General features: G+C 45.4%; 1 protein-coding gene across 1 annotated transcript; it reads right to left on the reverse strand.

The window, feature by feature from the left end:
• Window positions 1-2,292: 2,292 nt before the first annotated feature.
• Window positions 2,293-20,793, reverse strand: LOC134448246 (uncharacterized). The gene is made up of 14 exons (XM_063197942.1): window positions 20,635-20,793; window positions 20,247-20,438; window positions 17,342-17,409; window positions 16,828-17,009; window positions 15,835-16,139; window positions 15,235-15,506; window positions 13,383-14,698; window positions 12,194-12,423; window positions 8,728-9,317; window positions 8,467-8,570; window positions 8,243-8,317; window positions 6,749-7,920; window positions 6,121-6,257; window positions 2,293-2,521 (listed from the first exon to the last, which is right to left on the reverse strand). The coding sequence occupies exons 1-14, from the start codon at window positions 20,701-20,703 to the stop codon at window positions 2,428-2,430; spliced, it is 4,806 nt and encodes a 1,601-aa protein (XP_063054012.1). The 5' UTR covers window positions 20,704-20,793; the 3' UTR covers window positions 2,293-2,427.
• Window positions 20,794-21,038: the final 245 nt, after the last annotated feature.

Consider the following 21,038-nt stretch of genomic DNA (forward strand, 5'->3'; position numbering starts at 1 on the left):
ATGATGATTTAATTAGGCCAGCAGCACCCATGGAGAGTTCTTGCCAGAGAGTCTTGGCCTTTCCCTTTTGCGTTACGGTTACACAATACCTCCCTTTTCACTCCACCTCCCACATTCACTTTCCCTCACTGGTTATGTGCTGTAAGCAGACATGTCTAATACGTGTGATGTCCACATAGACATGTTTATCTCATTCAGTTGAAAGATAGTAGAGTAAAGTACTATTATCTATCCAGAAGGGAATGAAGGTGTCTAACACACACACACACACGCACGCACGCACGCACGCACGCACGCACGCACGCACACACACACACACACACACACACACACACACACACACACATAAACATGTGGTCCTGTTAGCATGTTGCACGAACACACACACACACACACACACACACACACACACACACACACACACACACACACACACACACACACACACACACACACACACACACACATACTCCGTGCAGCACAAGTCCCAGGTGATTGAACTCTCTCAGTGCAATAAAAGAAAATGTCCTAAGTAGTAGACAGGGGTGAGAAAGGTTGTGCTGTACTAGTGGGTGGTTTGTGTTCTGGGTTAGGTGACCCTCAGTGCAGTATAGTGGGAGAGTTAAGATGTGGGATCGCAGTATTGCTGCTGATAATTAAGTAGACACCAATGCTACAACAGCCAAAAATAAAACAGTGAAATACAGCAGGCCAAGGTGGGCATTTTCTCTTATATGAGGTCTATTTGTAAGTATTTATAATTAACAAGTTATTGATAGATTATTGAATGATTTCACCTTAATGATTTATTCCTCACTTTTATTCTTATTCCATCTGTGTTATTATGCTTTTATTTGTCAGAATCATATTAAACCATTGCTGCTGATGAAATCCAAAAACTGAATTGCGCAAATTATGCGAAATTTTTAGACACACATTGCATGCCTTGGTTCAAAACAAAGTCAAAAACCTTGGGGATCAGCCTTATTTTCATGCCAGATAATGCTTCATCTCACTCTGCAACTTTTACCACATCCCTCTTACAACCCATCATAGCAGGTTTTTGAAAATCAGTGTTTATATGTATATACTACATACTAGGGTTTGCCAATATAAAGCAGACAACACCACCAATATCTTTCAAATAATCTTCAAATACCTTTTTCGCACAATAGCATTAGCACACTGTAACATACTGTTCGATGATTCCTCCATGCTGATGCAATATCACCAGACTAATAAAACGGCTGGAAGAACAGGAGAAAGATTAAACTTAATTGTTTAAGTTGAGGGGAGGTGTAAAATATGTTGCTTTTGCTTTTTGTAATCCAGTATTTTGTAGAACAATGTGCCCGTTGTGTCATGTTATGCAATCTCGTGGTCTTGCAATTAATATTTGGGACCATTCTTGTGTACTTTTGTATGGCTGATGCAGTATGAGGTTTCTACGTACCCAAGAGAGTTCTTCCTCTTTGGGACATTAAAGTATATCTTACCATATCAAATCATTAACCCAAATGGCTAAGATCCCGGACGAGCCCCCATATGTCACAACCACTGGCTCTTAAGTGCAAGCAACATTAAGACCACACCGATTTGTACGTTTTTAAATAAAAAATATATTTATTTACAATATGCATGAGATATCAGATATCAACGTTAGTTAACCAAATTGTGTATCAGTAAGTGAGTGTTGTCCAAAGGATGCAATTGTGGTGCAATCCATGGCTGCCATTGGCCATGACCGTATGGTCGCCTGACAAGTGAGTCTTAGGATGAGAGAGAGAGAGAGAGAGAGAGAGAGAGAGAGAGAAAGAGAGCGAGAGAGAGAGAGCGAGAGAGAGAGAGAGAGAGAGAGAGAGAGAGAGAGAGCGCATGCTGATGGGAGGCCATTTATAGGCCGCCCAATCAGCAGCCCTCAGATGGTTCAGTCTCCTGTCACGGCTCCCCCTGTGGGCCAGAGGAGAAACAGCAATCCACTGGCAGAGCCGGGCATAGCATCATTATATCATATCTCTTCGCATATTGTCATATGTATGTGATTAAAAGTGTTGAGACACAATGGATTTGTAATGGTGTTAACCGATTAAGACAGGGAACTGCAGCTGTGAAACCTTATAGACTGGCTGCAGCATCTGTGGGAATTCACCTTTAACAGTGTTGGCAATTGTTTATTTTTGTAGACCCATTATCTGTATGGGCTAATTACTGTAATAAATAATACAATATAATAACATCCTCAATGTTGTGCTTTGAAGAAAAAAAAAATCAGCTATTTTAGTTTGAGTTTAATCAGTTTTTTATTAATCATCAAACGTCTTTGCATATTTGTTTTACTCTCTTGTAAAGAAATATAAGATTTTTTTGTCAAATACTTTGATAAAGTATGAAATACAACCAAAAATAAAAATAATTTCTGTGTCTCCTCTAACTCCGGCTGAGGGAGCGCTTGGTGGGGTCGATGTTGGGCAGCTGCACTCCTCCTCCGCTCCTCACCCATCCCACCTCCAGCTTGCCGTACCTGCAGGGGGTAAATCACGTTATTCACGATTCAATTCGATTCGATTTGATTCATTCCGAATGGATTCAATCCGTTCCCTTCTTGGTGCCAGGATTTCCCCCAAAAGATGCTGTTGCCTATTTTTATATAAAAATGTCAAAGGGCTGTGGCTTGACAGTGTTATCAGTTTGCTCATTTGTAATAAGTATGCATAGGCCTAATTGACTAATACCTACTGGGTAATCCATAGACTTAAATTAAACAAAAAGAACAAAAAGATAAAGAACCAATAAATACATTTAGTGCCCTGTGAATCGATTATGTGAATTTTAGATTAAATTGATCGATTATCGATTGAATCGATTATTTTACCCAGCCCTAATTACATTACATTGCACTTACGTAGCTGACGCTTTCATTTCATTCAAAGCGACTTAAAACTATTTTTTTTCAGGGTCTTGGTTACAGTCCCTGGAGCAATGTGGTGTTAGGTGCCTTGCTCAAGGGCACTTCAGCCATGGATGGAGATGTAAGGAGAGGGCAAGGGGGGATTTGAACTGGCGAACCCTAGATTGAAAAACCACTAGGCCACGGATGCCCACAAATCTCAGACTCCATGACGATACGATTCAATATCGATATCTTGTTATTCGATGCAATGGGTTGGGATTCGATTATTTTCGATACTTAAGAATGCCCCACGATACGATACAGTTCGATTCGAATCGAGTTTTTTCCAATTACATTTCCACTTATATTATGTTATGGGGCCATTGGGCAGGGGGCCAGCGATTCGATTATTTTTGATACTAAAGAATGCCCCACGATACGATGCCATTCGATTCAATCGTCAGATTATATCGCAATATATCGATACATTTAGATTATTATTTACACATAGAGACAAAGAAGCTCCCGCATACTGTTCACATTTGCAGAGTTTTTACTTGCGACGTTTCGGTCTGTGACCTTCACAGACCGAAACGTCGCAAATAATGGTGCATTCCCCAATGGTGGGAGATGGGATGTTTCTGACCTCCTACTTGCTGAAATGTATTGGAACGGCTGGTGAAGCAGAATGTTCAAGTCGCGAACTGGGGCCAAATCGAAGCACCCCGACTTCGAAATCGTGACGTCAACACAGCAATGACAGTGCACACATGGATAGGAATAGTTTGAGTTTGACTTGCTGGTTGGAACGCTTTCAAGTGGGAGGTAGTTGCCTCCTGGTTGCATATTGGGAAGCTCCTACCCCCGGGGAATGCGGCATAAAAACTCTGCAGATGTGAACAGTGTGTGGGAGCTTCTTTGTCTCTATAGTATACATTGGTGACCCAGTGGATCCACTCCTACGCACCTGGCAAAAGGAGGTGTGCAAGAATCCTAAAAAAAGATTGCCTGGTAAACCAGCGCCACCCGCTGGGACGCCGACATTTTTTCAGCTGCGAGTGGGTCTGGCCTCGGATCTGAGAACATTTTGACAGTGTTGGAGAAGTTCATTTTGTACGTGAACTAGTTCAAGTTCAAGTTCAAAACTGTCAGAATTAACTAGTTCGTTCATAGTTCATAATTTTTTCAAAATGAACTAGTTCGTTCATAATAAATGAACTAGTTCATTTCAGTTCACCAAATTATGGAATTTTACGAGGAACGGAAACGGAAAAGGAAACGAAATGGTCTTCAAGTGTTCCGAAACAAAAACGTTATTCTGAAATCCACAAACCGGTTAATAACATTTTTTTTCCCGTTCTCTATATTTCATACAAGTGCACGATTTTATTTGAGGAGTAGGCCTAACCATGGCGACGAGCAGTCTTTTAGTTCGGCTACTGACGTGTATGAGGGGATGCATGCATAGCCTACAGCAACAGCATTTTGCTTCACCTGAGCTCTTGCCGCCGATTGATGAAATATTGAGGAGCATTGGCCAATCAGAGTGCGGCTGTAATGCTGTGCATTGTATGGAGAAACTTCCTGGGTAAATTTTACGGATGTGCTTCTCCTGGCTTTCTCGTAGTGATTGGAAGTTGGCTCTAATAAACCCGCCCTAAAGTTGTTGACCACCAATATCAAATAAGTTTTTGTAAGAGAAATAACACCCGCGCTGTTCTTCAGTCTCATTCACGGACAGTGCAGAGTTTTATATTGACACAATGGAGAGCAAAAGAGAACATGTCTTGAGATCGGTGTTGGGATTCCTACAGGGACAGAGTATTTGGACCATACAGTCTATGATTTGCAAAGGAATTGGATAGGCGATTTGATGAACCTAATTCGCAGAGTGCTCTCGAGAGGCAACTGGTGGGTAAGTCATGTTTAGCTTAATTGTAATGGCACCGCCGAGTGCCTCGATGTTCAATGCGGTTATGGCAAATTATGTTGTCGTAAAGTTACTGAGGTGCTTTTGTTGAGCGCAGCGTATCCCACTGTCGGTTGTAGAGAAGGGAGGTGAGAGCTGGTGTTTTATGTGCTGTAATCAAGGACGTCTTATTTATCTGTTGTTGTGGTCAATGCGGGATAAAGTCATTCGTGGCAGATGGACTGACGCTAGCTGGCCCACTCAATGTTTCGATGGTTTCCTCAGTATTGCGCAATATTTCCTGGCTGTCATCACGAGTAACAGTAGGTCGCGTGTGACAACAAGCAGGGATAGAGAAAGACAGCGCATTTGTTGTTGTTTAAGTTATTATTCTCTTCTGTCGTGCAGAGGGCTGGGCTGATGGGGATCTGAAGTAGCCTACGTGGAAACTCTTACTATCTTGTGACGCTTGTTAGGCTACAAAAGGTCTCCGGTTTTGTGGTGATGGACTTGCGCTGGAATGGTTGGTAGCCGATATCTGAGAGCATATCCGAGGTTTTAGACTATGCAACCTGTCCCTTCTCTAGTGACCCCTTGCATCGTGCACATCTCAAAACAGTTTGGGATTTTTTTGTGGAGCAAGCTTGTGTCCCTTTTACTTACACGTTTCACTTGCTGCAAACCTCATCATGGCCTATTAAATAGAGCTAGGCAAGAACTGAAATCCATGCCTATCGACACCTCTTATTATGCTAACGTCACCTGCGCTATTCTGTATTGTGCTTCCCTAATCAACATTTCCACCCACCGCTACTAGGCTGGCATAGGCTACTGTTGAAGAATTATAGGCATAGGTTAAATCTGCCAGGATGGATAGCCCATCTGAGTGTTTTTGGGGGTGTTATTATTTTTGAGAATAGCTGTGTAAATCAAGGGGAAATAATGAGTACGTCTATTCTAAGATAAAGTCCACGAAAATAGACGTAATATGGCCGTTAAATACTGCAGGAATGTTAAGAACGAACGTTATTTTTCGTTCCGAACCGGTTCAGGAACGATATTTTTGTGGGGGAACGATTGCGAGAATGAAAACGTTAAACCGAAACTTGCCTGAACCATTCGGAACGGAACGTTTGAAAAATAATTTCGTTTTCAAGCCCTGGAAAGCACATCAACGGCAAAGATCGCTGATCGGCACGGTTTGAAAAAACAACAGGTTGTTGTCATCAACAATCTTCGGAGGTATCGTTCATCAGGGTCAGACTAAATTAGTATGGTTTATCAGGCTAAAAAATAGATGATTATTTACAGCCCTACGTACCTGGTGTGGCCGCGCGACCTCAGGGGGAAGTGGCTGAGGCGCCAGGGCAGCGGGATCTCGTTCTGGAACTTCAATAGCGCCGCGGCTGAGGCCAAATTGGAGTTGGCGCTCCCACCACCACCACCACCTCCTCCTCCCTTGATGGTAAAGGTAACACTTTATTTTAAGGATACATCTATTAGCACTAATACATATAATATGCCTGTATAAGTAACTTGTAAGGCATGTACAAAGCAAAATCAAACATTTGTTAGGCATGTATTCGCAAATGTCTTGTTCATGCAAAATAAGGGATTTATTACCAATTTAACCTTAGTAAGGACCTAGTAGGCCTTAGCGTTTGCTTAGTACATGCCTTACAAGTTACTTAGGCAGGCATTAACATTGTACGTATTAGTGCTTATAGATTTATCCCTAAAATAAAGTGTTACCATGGTAAAAAAAAAGGTAAGGTAAGGTAAGGTAACTATTGATACCCGAAGGTATATTTGTTTGCAGGTAAAAAGTAGAGGCTAAAAAACAGCATCACACAATACAACGACAGTGACACAGATAACAAGATAGGAGGATAACAAAACAAACATTAATAAACAGATGAAACAAATCGCTCCCAAAACTACATCTATACCTTGGTCGTCAACTCTACCCTCTCCGCCACCCGCTCCCCTGGCGCACCCTGCCACAGTGCCCTCTGGTGGAGCGGGGGAAGTAGAGTGGTCTTTTGGCCAGTTGGCCTCTGTGGCATACGGGCCGGCGGTGGCGGTGGCGGTGGCGGTGAGCACAGTAGAGGGGCGGCCGCCTTTTCTGCTTTGCGGGAGCGGAAGCCGTTGAGGGAGATGAGCTTGTGCAGGCTCTGCCTCCAGTGACTGTCTCCTTGCTCGTGACCTTCACCTAGCTCACCAGGCCTGCGCAGCACAGTGCCCCCCTGTGGATACAGGTGGGAGACGTGACCTAGAGGATGGCGAGGGCCCTGAGGATGCTCGGCATGCGGAGAGCCGACACCAAGCTCGGCTCTGTATGGGCGCTGAGAGATGATGTCATGCTGCTCCGCTCTGGAAGGGCGCTGACCGATGACGTCGTGCTGCTCGGGTCTGTAGGGGCGCTGAGAGATGACGTCATTCTGCTCGGCTCTGGAAGGGCGCTGACCGATGACGTCATGCTGCTCGGCTCTGGAAGGGCGCTGACCGATGACGTCATGCTGCTCGGCTCTGGAGGTGCGCTGAGAGGAGATGACGTCATAGTTTAAGATGATGTCATCAGAATTCTGGGAGTGGATGCCGTCATGGAGCGCAGAGCCGTAGTGGCACGGGACGGGCGTGTTGTAATGGTGCTCGGCCCTTTTGGGCTTCCCAATTGGAATGAGGCCGCCCCGTTTTTTGGTGGTGGACCCCACTTTTTGCTCAGCCCCTTTCTGGTGAACCCCTTCTGCTAGGTCTGCCAGGGAGACACATCCTGAGTCAATCGGCGGCAGCCGGGATTTACACTTGGCCATATCTGCCTCCATTTCCATTTCATCCAACTGAAATCTGTCTAACACAAAGGACTGCCTGTAGGCGTGCAGTCTTGGGTTAAGGGTGGGGCGCTGGGGGAGTTTCAGTGAAGCTCCGCGCTCTTTGGTGGCACGCTTTGACTTGGCTTGTTTGGATTGAGCGTCAGGGTGTCTCTTCCCGATGCTCCCCAGGCCCTCTGCCTGCATGTCAGCGTGGGTGTCTTTCTTAGCCTGTTCGTCTCCTGCCAAAAGGTCTTCTGAAGTGCAGCTGCCACATAGTGTACTTCTCTTCCTGGACCTCCTGCGGTTACCTGCAGTAACAGAAGAATGGGGTTTTTGATTATTTTAATTGCTATTGTGAATATGGTACATTGCGCAGCGCGCTAAGCCCCCCTCATTTGGACTTGCATGCCCATGGGGACCCCCGTTAAAGTCTGACCGGGGTCTGACCTCTCTCTCCCAATCATTTCCTGTCTGTTCTCCAACTGTCATGCACTAATAAAGGCCGGAAGACCCCAGAAAATACTTTAAAAAAAGAACCGACCGCACGATACTCGGCTGTCTTCTTGCTGCTGCCACGCCACGATCTAATGTGGATCTGGCCCCGCGACTCACCAACGGGAAGAAAGTTACCTTTTGCGTCTGACATCCGTTTCATGGTGGTGTACTTGAAAACTTGAGTGCTCGAGGACTCATTCATCTCAGCATCTAACAAACAGGATGTTTTATGGACAAATGGTAACATTTTCAGCGAAGAGTGAGCTCCTTGTAGCCATACTTGATTTTGTTACAATGTCAAGTGTAAATTAAACATTTGCTCAAAACGCTATGTTATTGTTCATTTGAGGTTGACTAACCTGCTTTTTTGGATCGCTTTTTGTGTTTTATAACAGAATTATTATCCTCAACATAATTAAGATCCTCTGTCAGTTTGGAAAGCAATGTTTTCATTTCCTTGGGGCTTAAAGAAGAAAATAAAGGCGTGAATGGGATAACGTTCAACTTTCACGTTCAAGTTTAGCACAAAGTGTAGCACTATAATGCATTTACATCTACAAACAAGTAACAATCCCTCACACCATAGGTAAGACACACCTAAATGACGAGAAGACGCTCACCTCATGACTCCTTGCAACCTACTCGCCAGCGTTTGTTTGTCAAAAATGTAGAACTCCGTCTGCAATATTGAGCCGGCTAAGTTGCGCAACTCTGGGAAAAGGTGGACCAGCATCTGGGCGATGGTAGCTATGTCTCCTCTGTGCAGGAGGCACAGTCTGCGGAGATTGTTCAAGCCTTGCAACTGTCGCCACCCCATGGAGCCATCCATGGCATGGTCGAGAAACATGTCTTTGACCCTCTCTAAAAATGCCTCGTCCTTTATCTGTTTGAGAACCGTAATCAGCTCGTCACTCATTGCCTTGTAATCCTCCTCAGATGACGTCTCTAATTTTCCCAGTAGTTCGTTCAGCCTTTGCACCACCATCTCGTCCTCGCCATCCGGGACCTTGTCAATGTGCTGAACCCCCGTGATGCCCTGCCCTTCCTCCGCCACTTCCTGCGTAGCAGCAGCAGTCGTCCCACTTTTCATCATCTGCTGCTGTGCGTTCTGGATTCGTATCTGCTTGGTGCGCGTTAAAATCACCTTGACCTCCTCGGAATGTTTGTTGAGGTTCTCCTCCGGCAGGTCGTAGTAGTCTCTGAGGAGAGCCTGAGGGATAGGAGGGCCATGGAAATAAGAGTTACAGTAGGCTAATCCCATTGGCCTCCGCGTTCCCTTTTTTACACAACAATGGCGGCTTACCGCACGAATAGACCAGGCGCGATGTGATTCAAGCGACAGAGAATCGCTTCTGTGCAGTAGCAAGCCATACGAGCGATTGAAGAGACTGGAGTATGTCCGTACAGGCAGAGGGCAAAGCGTTCAAACATTCCCATTGGCTGTGGTCACTGACCACTATACAGTCATTGGCTGTCGCGGCTGGTAGAAAGTCGAAAGGATTCAAACTGTCGCTCTAGTCGTGCAAATCGCCTCTAGTCTCCAGAATCACTTTTGTCACGTGACCAGGCGCGGCCCGTTCATTAAGGGCAGATGGGCAGTGCACCTCAATCACACTGGGAATCATATTACATCAATGTTGTGGTTTGTGACGATCTTTGCGAGTGGAATCGGGTTTTATTTTTGTTGAGAACTCTAGTTTACATCCAGTGTGGCTGTTTAACGTTAGGGTCTATGGCCACTGGCCTGGGCAGATTTCTCGTCGCCTCAGCTAAGCCCGGCCCCCTCGCCCCGATCCCATTCTACAAAATTAGCACTGTAGCCTACTTAGCATAATATCATTTCATAAGCGCGACTGTATGGATGCTGTCAGGGCAGATGTATGATCTGCTCTGACCAATGACAGGTCGGCGGCCCTGCCTGCGTTGAAAAAGACACAAAAAACATATTACTCCGCTCATCTCTAACCTGTGGGATTTTATTAACTCCATTGCCGCAAATTTCCCTCACAAAATCGGTGGATTAAACGGATAACCATGTCGTATTTGACGAAGGATATATGTTGGCTGGTTAAGGATTCACGCTTGGGGTAGGTACAGTTTGCATATTTGCTATTGCAAAGTTTAAGGTTTTATGACCGAAGTCTTTGCATAATGTTATTTAATGAAATTTGTGGGCTTGCAATGTTGAGACAGCAAGCAAATGTGTAGCTTCGTAAAGTCTGCTGCTGCTACCCCCACGACTAGCTGACTAGCTGACGACATTCTCTGAGAAGCTGTGTTGGGCTTACTACATAGTTTAAACAAAGCGTGAGGGATTATGAATCAAGTCTTTGTAAAATAGGGAAACTGGAAGTTATTTAATGAAATATCTGAGCTTATTGAGCTTGGGATGTTGTTGACAGCTTCATTTATGCTCAGTATTGTCTGCTGTGTCCCCGAAAACTATCTAAAAAAAATACACCTGCTCACGGTCCTGCCTAGCATTGAAGAACAGGAGCGAGTCTGTTGGATAGTGAGCTTCAGTGGCTGAAAGCACAATTCCCCTGTGAAGTTTTGACCCTGGCTATTCGTTTCGAAAATAGGCACGTCCTTTCCCGTATTGATGGCATTTGGTTCTGTGGTGCATTTGAACCGGCAGCAAGGGGACGACTGACTGAATTGAATAGTGTTGCAGGGCTTGTTGATTTGGTTGCATCATTTGTCAACGTAATGTACGAACGGTGAAAGCGTGATCACTCGCCTAATAGGCCGCATGCTTCTACATTTCAAACGAGTATGTTTGCATACGAGGAGTTTTGCTAGCCTTTCCCTGATTGTTCGTGCTGTCCGGTTGCGTGGAGTGCATATTCTTGTCGTGTTGCTTGTCGCAAACTCCAACTCCGCGAGCAGACAAGACATTTTTCTTGTAATTTGTGCAGTGTGCAGTCACTCTGCTTAAATGAGCAAGAGAACTAGCTGCGTGGAGAGAACTGTCAAAAACAGCTTTCTTCAGAAGTTGAACAGATAACGCGCATGCCTGGTGCGGTGTATCACGGGAGGTGGAGTTTTACTAACACACCAAACACTGTGGGAAAACGCTCTCCTGTCTTGCCTACACACGCAAATCAACTCGTAAATTATACCGTATTGATTTAATTATTATGGACTTGATCGCCAAACATTTCTGCCCTGCCTGTTTCCCCAGCCACCGGCCGCTACTGCGCGTGACTCAATACAAAGTCAATTACTTCCGTCGCTCGCCTCGCTCATGTCGCGCTTGGTCTATTTGTGCGGTTATGGAGCCTTTCTTTGACACACAAATCGCCATTGACATACTTCCAAAATAGTTCCAGGAAGTGAGCGAACACATGAAGTACAGTTAAGGTAAATGTATTTAATTTAAATTACTATTTACTTAAAGTGTTACCCATATTTTTTGTCATGTACTAGTGGTTCTGTGTTAGTCAAAAGAAAGCAGCTGCCTAGAATAAATTGAATCTATGTGAATCATGTCACCAACCACGGATACTCCGGTTGTCACAACTCTGGGGTGCGTTTTTCGAAAGCGTGTTTTCGTAGTTGCTAGTAGGGCTGGGTAAAATAATCGAGTTAATCGATAATCGATCGAATCGAATTGAAATTCACATAATCGATTCACAGGGCACAAAATCGATTTTTTTTGTTCTTTTTCTTTCTGTTATTTTTGTTTAATATAGGTCTATGGAAAATACCCAGTAGGTATTAGCCAATTAGGCCTGGGCCTACTTATTACAAATTAGCAATCTGTTAACACCGTCAAGCCACAGCCCTTTGACATTTTTATACAAAAATAGGCAACAACATCTTTTGGGGAAATCCTGGCACCAAGAAGGGAATGGATTGAATCGATTCGGAATGAATGGAATTGAATGGAATTGAATCGTGATTAACCGATTCAAAGCCCTAAGAATCGAAATCGAATCGATACAGGAACATGGCTGCGATACCCAGCCCTAGTTGCTAGCCAGTTGCGTTGCAAACCTCAAAGTAGCTAACATAATTAGCAACTATGGTTTCAAGAAATGCACCCCTGAACTCCATGGTGTAAGGTGTGTCTATGGCTCTGACCTGAGGGATCTCCTCCACCTCGTATGTCCACTTCTGCTCCTCCTCCAGGTGCTCTGTGGTGTGGTGGCCTCGCACCACTGAGTTCGGGATGTAGCCGTCTGGGGCGATGTGGCGGAACAGAGAAAAGACAGTGTCTTCGAATGACTGTGCCTGCATGACTGCTTCCTCTGAAACGTCATCTTCTTCCATTTCATCGGGCTCTTCTTCAGTTGTTGAAGCACTTTTGCAGGCTGTATAAGTAGATGCATGAAGCAAAAGAAGTAAAGTGTTTACATTTTAACGTAATGTAACTTTAAATAGGCTTCTTTGGTTGTTACAATTTTATTAATATTGACTATGTATATGGTGGTGAACAGATCATGTATTTTGATGATTGCATACAAAATAAACATTCATATACCTGTACGTGGAGGTGATATCAATATTACTGTCAAACAATATAAAATTTCATAATATCGAGGTGAAACAATTTTTTTGTGATTTGTATATAGGCTACTGCCAAAAGGTAGGCTACGGCGGTTACGATAGATTCCTTTATCCTGCCGGATACCGGATCCAATGCTTAAGATCCTGCCGGATACAGAACCGGATACCGGATCCTACGAAAAGGTTGAAACACATAGCCTACTTACACACGTGGGCCATATTTATTACGTTACGTTTAGACTCATTGGCTTACTGCCACACTGTCTGCAATGGCTGCTTCAAAGGGCTTTCACTCCATGCAGCGATTGGGGTTGTGAAAGACTGACTAAAAAGCCTAGGCTACGTAAAAACTAGACATGGACCAGATCCTGATTTTTAGGTAACTGCCAGATACCGAATCCACTGCTTAAGATCCTGCCGGACCCGGATCCTGTGAAAAACCCTATTATCCTGTCGGATCCGGAACTGGATCTTGGATCCGGTGCATCTCTACGTTAAACGCAATACATTTCCCTCCACTTGAGCCGTTGTGAGTGCAGAGCAGACCTTCTACCCAAAACTCAGTGCAGATCACCACTGTGTTTTTCTCTATAGCCCTCCACTCACACTGCTTAAGGGAGGGAAGATTGTGATTTTTAAGCACAATTATTTGTCTTTAAAATAAATATCGTACAAAAATAGCGTGATATCAACATTGACTGAAATAATTGTGATATTGTTTTTTTCCCTAATCAAGCAGCCCTAATGTGTTAGTTATTCTTACCTGATTGTCTCTTCCTTCTGAAAGGGACGAAAGGGAAGGGTCTAATAATAGACTTCCTGCCAGCATATTTGTCTTCTGCGGGAGCAGCGTCCTTCTCTGCCATGTTATCGTCTAGCATCGGATCGCGTATCGTTTCCGTCGCTAAGCTCCTCCCCGTCTCAACGTGTTTCATGTATATCTTGCCGACTGTGCTGATGTCGTAATGCGACGGCGACTTCGGCAGGAAGGGAGCGGGCAGCTCGGCGACGTCGTCCGGCGGGGCCTGCTCCAGCACGCGCCTGAGGTAGCGGGTGGGCAGCACGTGCGCCACGGACACGATGCTAACGCTATCGGAGAACGAGGCCAGGAGGTCGCCGCGGGCGTTCCCGAAGCACAGCTGCGTCACCGGCACGCCCAGCTGGACCTCCGCCACCAGCTCCCCGACGACGGGGTTCCAGAACTCCACTTTGCCACTCGGGCCCGAGACAGCGAGGACGTCCAGCTCGGGGCAGTAGTCGAGACACGATATCGTCTGCGACCTGTCCCTCTTGATCGCTATCGGGCGGCCGGGATTCTGCCCCCCGCTGCGCAGAGAGTACACAACCATGTCCTGCTGCGGCGAGACGGCGCACACGCCCCCTCTCAGGACCCTGCAGTGGACCGGGGTGAACGGACAAAAGATCTGACTGCTGAGAGTCAGGTGGACGCGGCCGTCCCTGAACGCGACCGACCAGAGGGTGAACTGCTTGTCTGTGCCGTAGCAGCAGATCACAGCCGTCTGGCCACCGCCTCCACCGCTGGTGCTACTGCTGCTGGTGCTCATCTGGCAGATGGGTCCCGAGTGCGCTTCCCCCGGGTTGCAACGCAGGCCGAGTGGCGCCAGGAGCTGCAGCTTCCCGCTACAGTGACCGCTGAACACCAGGCAGCAACACAGGCTTTCATTGGCGGCGAAGGTGGAAGTGGAGGTGGCGGTGGCGGCTGCGCCATCTTGCGAGCTCCAGACGAACACGGTGGCCAGACACAGCACTTCGTCGTTGCCGTCCTTGACGGTGTTGAGGACGTGCTTCACGGGACAGGGGTTCAGGGTGGTGTCGAGGACGTGGACGTCCACGCTGCCGTCGCAGATGTACAGCTCCTCGCGCAGCGGGTCGTAGGCGAAGCCCAGAGCCTTGTCGATGTGCAGGAAGGGCCAGGAGAGGAAGAGCAGCTCGCCCGTGACAGGGGAGAAGAAGCGGATGATGCCGTCCTGCGTCACCGCCAGGATGCGGGCCTTCCCCCGTCGTCCGCACTCCAGCCGGCGGAGCACACGCACACTGCAGGCCGTGTCATTGAAAGACCTGTAGCAAAGAGGGTAGAGTTATAAGGCATCAAACATAACAGACTAGAATGAAGTATCTCTATCTATAAGATCTCTGACCTGTAGATACTCAAGTAGTCAGTAGATTTCTTTTGTTTCAGACATGGTAAAAGTTTCTAGCCTGGTTTTCAACAGACAGTGTGTGTGTAGCTTCGGCGCCCCTTGGTGGAGCAGAGCTGCACGCACTACCATCTGGTACACAGTCATAGAGCACGCCATGGGTTCAGCCAGATAATAGACGGAGTATTTATTGCTTTTGTCCGTCTTCATCACCAACAAATTCCTTCAAAAACCTTTAAAAAGTTCAGTTTTCATGTTTCCTGAAATTGTCCAGATTTAATTGTATCCCAATTGGAGAATCGCCCAATTATCATAGAACTACTCCACTATGACGGGACAGAGGGCCTTTAGTAATGGACTATGACTCGGTCATCGCCATTCTGGTGACAGCAAATGTATAACGCCGGATTTTAACGGGTTAATAAGATGAAGGCATAACAAACGCGATACATCTACCTGTAGATACTGTTCAGCCGCCACACGTCTAAGGAGTTTGAGGACTGGCTGAGAATGACGTTGTTGCCCAGCGTCCACATGCTCCTCACGCCTCCCGCCATGTCCGTGTGCAGCTTGAGGAGCAGGTCGCCGGAGCGCGTCCACTGCTTGATCCAGCAGCTGGTGGAGGCAGAGAGGATGGTGCCCGACTCCGGCATCAGCACCACCGACGTCACCGCGTCCGGGTGAGCGCGGAACTGCAGGAAGAGGCAGCGCGTGTCGTAGCTCCACACCTGGGTAGTGAAAACATTATTAAAAGTGGAAAGTGAAAGCCCAACTGGGAAACTGTGACACAGCACTCCACTGCACACAAGTGCACACTGCACACAGCAATATTGCATGCATGCCTCACCCGTGAAAGGGGGCAGTCCCCAGTGGCACCCGAAAGGCAGCAGTGCGGCTGGTGGGTACCGTGCAACTCCCATTGTCATTGTGGCACAGCACTCCACAACACACCAGTGTTCACTGCACACTGCACACAATGAAATTGCATGTATGCCTCATGTATGCCGCATGTGTGCCTAAAATAAAGTGTTACCGAAGATAAACATGTTTCCACACCTGTATGTATCCCTCCGCGTCTCCCGTGTACAGATATCTCTGCCGCCACTCCAGGACGGCGCAGCGCAGCGTGGCCACGCTCCGGCCGCGGAACTCAAACAGCTCCCGCTGGCCGGCGTGGTCGAAGCTCTTGACGTTGTGGCTGCACAGCACGTAGACGGAGCTGGTCTGCGGCTGGGCCACGAAGCCGGTGATGAACATGTCGCGCTGCAGCGAGGAGCTCGTCCAGTCCAGGGTCCTCAGCAGGCTCAGGGGACTCTGGGTGGACGTGTAGAAACCCCAGAAGGCCACGAGTCCCATGCTGCCTGCCAGTAGGGGGAAGCAAAAACAATCCCATCATGACAATGGCTACGTTTACATGACGTTTTACATGAAGTCCACACACTTACAGTATTACTCTTCTTTAGGAAGTTATAAATAGATAGTTATACATTATAAATAGTTATAAATTTTTGATGCAGCTTTACAGCTGTAAAGGCAGCTTTACAGTTTAACTGCGCTGTATTCTGTAATTCAACTGTTACTCAGCATAAAAACAAAATTACAATAGCCTACATTATCATATTGCATGTATTACGTATTTCGCATGTGTCACAGTGTAGTATATCGTATCGCAACCCCTGCTGTATCATGATGCATATTATCAGGGCCGCTGACAGCTTTGGCCAAGCTTGGGACAAAGTCATCTGAAAGGGCCCCCCTGCCTAATAAATACTATGTAATGAAGACCCAATTCTGGACCCCCTCTCTTCATGGGCCCGGGACAACTGACCCCTCGGTCCTGGGGCTTGGTACGTGGGGGTAGGCAGTCCACCCACGTCTCCTAAGGTGAGACTTTTTTTAATTAAAAAAAAATCTGTCCGTGTTTTAATAACATACACACACACACACACACACACACACACACACACACACACACACACACACACACACACACACACACACACACACACACACACACACACACACACACCTAGCTCTCCTGTGCTGTACCTGTGAGGAGCTCGCCGGTCTCTGGACAGTACAGCATGCTGGCCACTGAGGCGGGGCACTCTGCCTGGCACAGCATCACCATCTCCTGTGTGTTGTCGGTCAGCAGGCGCAGGCACACGTCATTGCAGTAGCCCACCAGGATGCCGCGGTTGGGGATATACTGCATGAGTTCAATCTTGTACCTACAGTAGACGAACAAACAAGACAAACAAGACAAGACAAGGAGCAGTGTTGCCAGAATGGGGCGGATTAACGCCCAATTGGGCTGCTGAGGATGGTCGTCTGCGGGTAACCACAGATGCATGTAACCACAGATGTAAACTAGCTTCTAGCTAACTCTGGTGGTAGATTCTGTCTTGTACATGGTCCCTGTCAAAAAACTTGCCCACGGGGGTCATTTCCCAGCCCTACCCCATCTCTCTCTCACAATGCCGTCTCCTCTCATACTGTCCTGTCGTAATAAAAGCCCAAAAAGCCCAATAAAATACTTTTAAAAAAGAATCTAGAATCTCACCTGCCATAGACGGGTATTGTAGAATGGTGCTGGAGGCTGCCCTGGCCATCATCCACCCAGGTTTCAATCTGTTAGCACCACAGTCATTAGCAAAAAAAGTGTGTTAATAACTTGATAGTAAGTATTAACAGTAGTATAATTTAGTGGTTCAGAAGGTTCGGACAGTAACCTCTACAGTAGTAAGTGGAATAGTGAAATATGTATTTTCCAATATTACAAACGGTCTCGGTTTTGTTTTTCAGAAACAGACATCTGATATTAAGTAGACTGTGATTTTTTTTCTGAAGAGTTTGGGGAAAATAATTCAATCTGGTCCGACTATTATTACACTTCACTTTGTATGCTTCATTTAAGATTTTAATTTACGTAAATTATTTGTTTTTTTGTAAGTGGGTTTAAAGGTGAACCGTTATTTAAAGTGTCATTTGTGCCAGAGGCATTTCACAGGTGGCATTCAATTTCCCCTGTGGGGATTAATAAAGTCTCTCTCATCATCATCTCATCATCTCATCAAAGTATGTCTCAGCTTGCCTGATTATCATCGACTTTCAAATCTCGTACAGAGATGTTGCGTCACTAGGAGGGTGTGGCCTGGCTATGTATCAGCAGACTCTAATGTGCAAATTAAACTATTGTTACTAATTACGTTAACAAAGATGGGAGGATAGGCCTACAGTGAGTCCAATATGTATTTGATCCCTTGCTGATTTTGCCCACTAATAAAGACATGATCAGTCTATAAATTTATGATAATATGGATTCAAACATGAAGAGACAAAATATCAAAAAGAAATTCCAGAAAATAACTTAAAATAATATATTTTAATTTATTTGTATTTAATTTAGGCAAATACGTATTTGACCCCTCTAGCTAAAGAAGATAAAGTGCTTTGTGGCAAAGCCCTAGTTGTCTAGCACTGAGGTCAGATGCTTCTTTTAGTTGATGACAATGTTTGTGCATATAGCAGAAAAGATTTTTGGCCATTTTTCTTCTGCAGAGTATCTGTAAAACATTAATAGTTTGTAGCTGTAGCTTGGCAAAGGGGAGGTTCAGTTCCCTCCATAGAATTACTATAGGGTTAATATTTGGAGACTGTCAAGGCCACTTCACTACTTTAATATGCTTCTTATTGAGCCACTCCTTCGTTGCTTTGACTGTATGTTGTGTATTATTGTCATGTTGGGAGATCCAAAAATGGCCCACCTTCAGTGTAGTGGAGGAGGGAAGGACGTTTGCACTCAGGATTGCACATTACATGTCTCCCTCCATCCATTCGTTGATGATGTGAAGTTGTCCTGTGTCTTGGCCAGACAAACACCCTCAAACCATAATGATACCACTTTCATGCATGATGGTGAGGAGGGTGTTCTTGGGATCATAGACAGCAGTTCTCTTTCTCAAAACACATTGAATTGTGTTAATGCCAAACAGCTTGATTTTGGTTTCATCTGACTACAGTACCTCCTTATCATATCCTAAACCAGTCTGATGCCCGTTGGCAAACCTCAGGTGGGACTGCATAAGTTCCTTCTGAAGTAGAGGTACCATGTGTGCACTACAGGAGTTTAAGCCTCTGTGACATTGAGTGCTACCAGTAGTTTTCTCCGTGATTTTGGTCCCAGTAGCTTTGATATCATTGCCTATTTTCATCCCGTACAGGTCTAGGGTGCTTTCTTCCTGTTCTCATGATTATCAAATCCCTACAAAAGGTCAAATCTTGTATAAAACCCCAGACAGGCTGATGGATAGTCATTTTGTATTCCTCACATTTTGGAAGAAATGCATCAACAGTTGGGTCATTAATACCCAGTCTCTTTCTTCTGGCTTTGCAGCCCATTTAATCTTTGTTCAGGTTTAAAATCTTGTCCCTGATATCATTTGACCGCTCTTTGGTGTTTCCCATGCTGGTGAGGTTGGTGACCGATTCACTCATACTATGGACTGATTCTGCTGATTCAATGTGTCTTTTATGCATGTTAGTATGTACAGGTGTCTTTAATTCAGATGACAAGTTGATCGGAAGTGCCCATCTGGTCTGTGGGCCTGGAACTGTTATCAGTTGGCAGGGGATCAAATACTTATTTTGCTCGATGAAATGGAAATAAATTAATATATATTCTCTTAAGTTAATTTCTGGATTTTATTTTTGATATTCTGTCTCTCCATATTAGAATACATATTATCATAACATTTATTGACTGATCATGTCTTTGTTAGTAGGCAAACCAACAAAATCAGCAAGGGATCAAATACATATTGGACTCACTGTATATAGGCCTACACAAGTCTAGTCCCAGAGCCCAGTTCCAGGCCAGACTCTTGACTGTTGAACCCTACTGTGAATCTGCACTTATTGTTCGGTATATTTCCTGTGCACTTCGTATCTACTATGTTGCCTATAATAATGCCCTCGATTGTAAGTCGCTTTGGTTAAAAAGCGTCAAATGCGCTAAAAGCCTATATCCTGGTATGGGGTCCTGCTAGCAATTGGAGTACAAATAAAATGTAACTTACCTATAAGTCAGGAGCTAGTTGGCCTACTACTGAAATACTTGGACACGCAGTCCAATATACTTAAAAACAGACGTTAGAAACAGTAGTCAGAAACAATAGTTATTGTAATCCCTTATAGATAATACTCACTATAACTACACACACACAATAATGAATAATGCACATAATAACTGCCGCACACACACACACACACACACACACACACACACACACACACACACACACACACACACACACACACACACACACACACACACACAACCAGCCAATAGTCAAGGGTATACTGTACACATAGGCCTACTGTCCCTAAAGACAAACAGTCTTCCAATCCAGCAGGAAATATACTGAGGCAGTTTATTTTTTTTAATGGCTACAACATGTCTTACTTACCTGATGTTTGAATTCGGTTTGACCCCACTTGAACCCCAGCACCACGTTGCCACTGCATCCACTGTAGGATGTAATGCAGTGAATATGATGCAGTGGCGCGCATGAGTAGTGAAACTGGATACTCGGATGGACGTTAAGGAATAATGTCTCCTCTTTGTCATCCTGGTTGAATCCATCACGCAGCTGTTCTCTCTGTTCATAGTTGCGGGTTTAAATGGACAGTTAGTTCATATTCATATGTGTTCACACTGGTTGAAATGAATTTCATGAGGATGTCAATGAAATGTCTTGAGTTTTTCCCCAACTACGCTGACAAGCGCCAAGCCCACGTCAGTCCAGAGTTAGCAAACATAGCGGCCTCTCGTGGCTGAAAGTTCTGCACACGCACCTGTATTGCTTCCACCAGCCGTGGCACAAAATCTGTCCATTCCGGTGTTACGCGCACATTTATTGGCATTTTTTTTTTAGTAATCGGCTTGTTTGGTTAAACCAAAATTATTTCCCATAGCCTAAATGGCGACATAGGCCACTAGCGAAAAATAGTCGAAATTATTCGCTTGGGCTCGAGACAGCCTTGTGCGTCGGTGATGGTGGCGCTCAGAGCCATACAGAGGGTAGAGTCGGGCAATCTCCGCCGTGTGCTTAGGCCGACTTCCTCTTTAGCAAAATTAGCTGTTTTAGCTTCTCGGTACTGCCTAACGTTGCGAATGTTAGTTCCTAGCAGTGGGCGTAGCACATAGCAAATGCAATGCAGGGAATATGACAAGACTTGCTGTTCATAGTAATAACTTC

This window comes from Engraulis encrasicolus, chromosome 5 (assembly GCF_034702125.1).
Source record: "Engraulis encrasicolus isolate BLACKSEA-1 chromosome 5, IST_EnEncr_1.0, whole genome shotgun sequence".
NCBI classification, from domain to species: domain Eukaryota; kingdom Metazoa; phylum Chordata; class Actinopteri; order Clupeiformes; family Engraulidae; genus Engraulis; species Engraulis encrasicolus.